The sequence below is a fragment of the Eutrema salsugineum genome, unplaced genomic scaffold (genome assembly GCF_000478725.1).
Source record: "Eutrema salsugineum unplaced genomic scaffold, Eutsalg1_0 scaffold_15, whole genome shotgun sequence".
Classification (NCBI taxonomy): Eukaryota; Viridiplantae; Streptophyta; class Magnoliopsida; order Brassicales; family Brassicaceae; genus Eutrema; species Eutrema salsugineum.
The window spans coordinates 931,414-937,413 of NW_006256867.1; the positions used below are offsets into that span (position 1 = coordinate 931,414).

Sequence of the window (6,000 nt, forward strand, 5' to 3'; positions counted from 1 at the left end):
AAATATGATATTCTAAAATATGACTTATGTCTTTGTTTTTACTCAAAGTTGAAATCTTATTGGTTCCCATCTCTCTAATTATTAAATCAGTAGCTTTGATTGTTGTTTTACTATATACATTCAAAATTTGTGATGATTTTTTGATGTGATAATTGATTTTCTTACTTGTAAATGTTTTTAAATGTATTGTAGTGTTATCTTCAATTTTATCATCAATAATATTGATAGTAGCCATGTCTTCTTTATAAATTTTAAACTTATGAACATGTATATTTTTACATGGACAATCTAATATGGTGTTAAAAATCTATTTTATTGCGATAGTTATGATTGTTAATCATAATTTATATTATAAGATTTGTTAAATTTTAAAATATAATATTATTTAAAAAAATTTAAAAAATTATCTGCGGAAAGCAAATTTTTTTTTATAAATTAATATTTATTAATTTATAAATAAATTAATATCACAATAAATTAATAAAATATCATGGTTCCAACATTATTAATTTATAGAGGTTTTACTGTATATCTTTCATTACTCATCGAATAATATACAACATTTTTTTTCTATTTCTATTTTATTCAGGGTTGTAAAACTATTTCCATGTTTTTAAGTCCATGTACTCGCCCAGGCGTAGTTAATATCGAAATTGTTTTTCGTCGACTTCGTTTTACTCTACTATTTAGTTATAGTGAGCGTGATCGTAAATGCGAGAATCGGAGGAAATTTTGATTTTGAATTTCAACAACTAGATACTTCAACTTTTCAGAATAGTTGCTCCAAAATAATTTATTGTATAACATTATTCTCTATTACTCTATCTACTATATATGCTCCCTCGACTTTATTCCCTATCATAGACTCTACTCATATATATATTTAATTTGTCCTTAACCCGATAATCTCAATAAATTAGCCATCCATGGTAAGCTAGGGCTCGATTGTATTCTCTCACGATGGAGACGGCTAACCGACTTTGTAATTAGAATAGAACAAACACTAAGCCAAAAATTGACCTTAAGCTTAACTTTTATATATTTTAATAAAATGTAGAAATATATATACCGAATAGTGATAATTAAATATAGCACAGTGACAGTGTAGTGTAAGGTGTGATCATCGATATGTTTCAGTTGATCTAAATATATTTAGTTTTTCTTATTTTGTAATAATACACTGTTGGTTACACAAACCGAGACAACTCGAATTCGAATCAAATCGAATCTGAACAGGAAACCTAATGATAGCGTTTAAATGATAATCATACCATTTTGAGAAACTTAAGCTCGACACTGCATAAAATTAAGATGGGTATCAAATGAAAAAGGTTTGTCTATTTTCCATGAGTTTTTTTTTCCTTTTTGTTAATTAAAATTTCACCATGGTTTTTATGAGAAAGGTTTATGTATATCCAAGGACGAAGACTTAAGGCGATGAGTTTCATTTACCTATGTTTTGGACCGGGTCTAAACGTTTTTTTTACCAGACAACATAGCAATTACTTTAGCAATTCAAAATAGCGTTATAAATCCAAGTTGTACAAATAATAAAAAATTGGCAGTAAAGAGTTTCGTATCGTCAATTTTGTACCATAGTTATTTTGAGACGATAAAAAACAAAAATTAGTAATAATATCTTAATTACTTTAAATCACTTAATAAAATACAAATAATCAAAAAAATTAAAATGTTATTTTCTATATTTTTAGGTTCCACTCCAATAGTTTTTGTTTTAAAATCGTACCAAAATTTCTTAGCAATGAAATGTATAATTGAATTGTAATCTTTTACGTAGAATCATATCCTACCACCATCTTAATTTGACTAAATAAATTTTGATTTGATTGGAATATTTTCATCTCTGCATGATTCGAAAAATAAAAATCGAATAAAAAACACATGGAAAGATGATAGTAAAAAAAAATAGCATTATTTTGTAAAACAAATTGACTATACCAAGTACTTCAGTGGTTTGTGCATAATCGTTCCGATTAAAATTCGATATACTAAAAAGAAAAAAAAATAGTCACACAAAACAAATCGAACTGAAAAACGGAATCAACAATTATAATGTTGTTATGCTTTATGATTTTTATTTAAGGTTCAAAATTGTATAATTTAGATTTAAAGGGATTGATATTGATTAAAAAGATTCCGTGTTGAAATTTTTACCCCTTTCTCAATTCTCATGATCCTTAATTACAAGAAGTGCACGAAACGCCAGAGAAAGCATAATTACAAATCCACCCTAATTAATTATTTCCCGCCCAGGTTTAACCCTCCTTATTTTCCCATTCACCCTTCAAGTTTGACGATTATTCCAATTTTGCCATCCTCTGTTTCTATCTTCTCCATCGAATTCACAGAGAAGAAACAGAGCATTTAATCCAATCCAAAATCTCTACCCGTTTCTAAAGATTCAAGTCCAGTGATCAACGTTGGAGTACCAGTGTAGAGACGGCGGTTGTTCATCGGAGAAAAAACCGCAAGCTTCTTCTCCACTTAGAAAGTCGTCGTGATCCTCCGCCTGCTCCATTTTCACAAACTGGAAGAAATTACCGCCGGGAACCGTCACCGGAGCCACCGTAACGTTAGAGCTACTTTCCTCGTTTAACACGGCGCTCGAATCGCTGCTGTCTGAAGATCCAGCGGCGGCGAAGGAAGAAGCTGCAGCCTTTAATGGAAGAAGATCACGGAGATCGGTGAAACTCCGGTAATTGAAACTATCGGAATGTTCTAGAAGCTGCGGAGGAGATGACGGCGGTTCTGTCATCTTCTCCGGCAACGAAACTTCTTCCTCCTTGACTGAAATATCACTCTCCATCGTCGCTGCGTTGTTCTCTTCCTCTTCTTCTTCTTCCTCTGCTCCTCCGTTAAGCTTAGATTTCAATTTACTAATCTGCATCGAAACAAACCAAAAAAGTTTCAACTTCTTGAACCGGGATCTCAAAACCGAAATCTAAAGTAAACCGAAATCTAGACTAATCTAATTCTAAAACATCTTAATTGGCAGAAAGTTTCAATTTTTAGTTTGGAACGAAAAAAGTGTAAATCTTTTAGCAACAAAATTGAAATCTTGACCAATCTTCAAGACTGTAGAAGAAGAGGATATATTGACCATTTGAAACATCTACGCAATGGGAACTAAAAAGTTTCAATCTTTTAGCAAAAAGTTTGAGTTTTGTCTTTTCTTTTTTACCTCTTGGAGGAGGGATTCATTGTCACGGCGGAGGGAGTCGAAATTATGGCGGAGAGAATCGTATTGGGTTTTAAGAACACCGTAATCTTTCTCAAGCTGTTTTGTCTTCCACCGTGCACGGCGGTTCTGAAACCAAACAGCTACTTGACGAGGTTGAAGACCAAGTTCTTGAGCCAACTTGACTTTCCTCTCAGGCTCAAGCTTGTTCTCTAACTCGAAATTCTTCTCCAAGGCTTTAACTTGGTTAATGCTTAACCGTCTCTTCTTCTCAGATAAACCGGTTTGTCCTCTTTCCTCAATTATGGCTTCTTCCTCCTCGTAACCTTCAAGCATCGACTGGAACTCTCTTCCGTATCTTCTCGGACTCTGCTCATCTGTGTATAATAAAAGCCAAATTAAGATAATTAAGATGAAATTTAGGGGCTTGATTGGAAATTAGCCAAAAAAAATTTGGTTAATGATTAAGAACCTGTAGAAGTAGTGGGACATAAAGAGATGAGACCACCCACTGAATCTGAGCTGCTTAATCTCTTCATCATCAAACAACACTAAAAAGAAAGGTCTATCTTTAATTACTTTAAAAAGATTAGAATTTTTTGGATTCTCAATTTAATGCATCTAAAGACTTGATGATGTTGTTTCTCTTAACAAAGGAGCAAATTTTTGAAGGAAGAGAGAAAAGAAAAACTAGAAATGCACGGGAATTAAGACAATGGGAGATTCTTCTATTTACAGAGAGAGGAGAGAGAGGAGAGAGAGGAGAGAGAGGAGAGAGAGGAGAGAGAGGAGAGAGAGGAGAGAGAGAGGAGAGAGAGAGGAGAGAGAGAGAGAAGGAGATTGGGTTCTTCGTTTTCCATATGAACAAGCTTGGTTTCACACTTTCTCTCACTTTAAATAAACTCAGCTTGGGTTAGAAATGTAACCATGGTTAAGTAGATATTGTTGGGTGTTCTTTTGGTAAATGAAATTTTTAAAAACCCAAAAAATTGAATGTCCTCGAGTGCAATTTGCGGGCTCCACCGGCTATACCCAGTTACCTCCAGGCTTCTTCCGGTATCACTGGAACTCGAGTGAGGAAAATGAAAAAAACCCAAAAAAAAAAAAAAAACTCAAGGGGAGATTGATGGCTCGGCTTACTCTAATCGGCTCGTTTCGGCTCAGCTCAAAGATGATTTCTTTTGGGATAATCAGAATGCTTCTTTTCGGTAATAAAATGTTAATTTGTTTTTAATCTTATGAAAAAGTCACCATGTAAGTCATTTGAAAATTGGTCATAAACAAGCTCAAGTTATTATCATAATTAGATCATCCAATTTAGATGAGACCATCACAACATTTAAAAAATATTGATCAAATATACAGATGCAAACATGGTTTAATTATCTTATAAGACCATCTTCAATGTATATCTTTATTTTTACATCTAAAATAGAAACATTTTAAAATAAAGGTGTATTTATCTTCAATACATGCTTCTATTTTTACTTCAACCAAATATTTAAGTATATTTTTATTTATTTATTCTTAACATCTTTGATTTATAAAACTAATAAATTAACCTCATTTATTTTATATGTTACAAAATTTCCACAAATTTTAATTATAAACATAAATATTTGTTAGAGAAGTTTTATATTTTATAATATTATATATTTTTAATTTATTCCAAATTTTAATCAAAGTTACACATATATATTCAATCAATTTTTTATAATTATTATATAAATAAAAATATTTTAAATTCCAAAATTTACTTTATAAATAAAATTTTTACTTTTATTATAAAGAAAAAATAAAATCTGTCTATATTTAGAAGTTAAATATAATTTATATTTTAAAAATAAAAACATAAGTAGATTGGAACATATTTTTCTCTAAACTCTATTTTTATCTCTAAAATAAAGATACGTTAAAGATATTCTAAAGAAAATGTAAATCGTAGTACCTTAAATTAGGAATAAATAATTTAATATATGTTTAGGATTTTTTCTTTACTGTAAAACGTTGGTATCAGAATTCTTAATAATTTTTTTTTTGTATATTGCTAAAACCAAGAATGCTTTTGAGATATTTATTTTAATTTTTACACAATCTTTTTGTAATCTACTCATCCCCTTTTTTAAAGCTGTAAATAATTGGATTATGTGCTTTTTATTTGTTTCTCTAATCCATTTTTAAAATTATTATATTAAGTTATGGGGTGATGACTTTCGTGGCAATGCAAAAGGAGACAATAGCTGTTGGCCCTCGATGACAGCAACAAGAGTGAGTTTTTTTTTCTTTTTCTCTTTGGTTTACATTTTTTTAGCTGGGTTTGGTTATTTGATTCTTTCAGCTTATTATAGGTTTCTATAAGCCATTAGTATTAAAATATAAATAATATTGTCTAGATGTAACACCAAAAATTGTATATATAATCAAAATAATTTCCTCTAAATACACATAACTTACCTCATTATTTAATATTTTTCAAACATAAGTGTCTTGACTCTATCTTATTAAGATAATTAAAATGAATTTATATAATTAAGCTGACTCTATCTTGACACAGCTTACCTCTGAATACCACCGATTTTAGTTGAAAATTTACCTTTTAGTGTGAATATAAGGCCTTCTCTCTCTGAGCGATAGTGCGATTAGGGTTCTTTCCTAACCATACCGGCAGCTAGCCCCACGCTAGTCGACGAGAATCCCCCTTTGTCCCCTTCTTCGATTAAAATCTTCAATGGCTTCCCCTTTGGCTGCTCCTCCAGATCCACCCGACCCCTCTTCAGATCCACCCCTTCCCCCTCATCTTC

General features: G+C 31.1%; 1 protein-coding gene across 1 annotated transcript; it reads right to left on the minus strand.

Moving 5' to 3' along the window:
* Positions 1–2,136: 2,136 nt before the first annotated feature.
* LOC18021714 (homeobox-leucine zipper protein ATHB-6) lies at positions 2,137–4,053 on the minus strand. The gene is made up of 3 exons (XM_006404637.2): positions 3,672–4,053; positions 3,203–3,576; positions 2,137–2,902 (listed from the first exon to the last, which is right to left on the minus strand). The coding sequence occupies exons 1-3, from the start codon at positions 3,739–3,741 to the stop codon at positions 2,423–2,425; spliced, it is 924 nt and encodes a 307-aa protein (XP_006404700.1). The 5' UTR covers positions 3,742–4,053; the 3' UTR covers positions 2,137–2,422.
* Positions 4,054–6,000: the final 1,947 nt, after the last annotated feature.

Bases quoted from the DNA above. Each gene is read 5' to 3' on its own strand.
- LOC18021714 (XM_006404637.2), bottom strand. From the start codon at position 3,741: ATGATGAAGAGATTAAGCAGCTCAGATTCAGTGGGTGGTCTCATCTCT. The intron at 3,577-3,671 runs GTTCTTAATCAT...TATTATACACAG, and splicing joins ATGTCCCACTACTTCTACAG to ATGAGCAGAGTCCGAGAAGA. The intron at 2,903-3,202 runs GTAAAAAAGAAA...GTTTCGATGCAG, and splicing joins ATGAATCCCTCCTCCAAGAG to ATTAGTAAATTGAAATCTAA.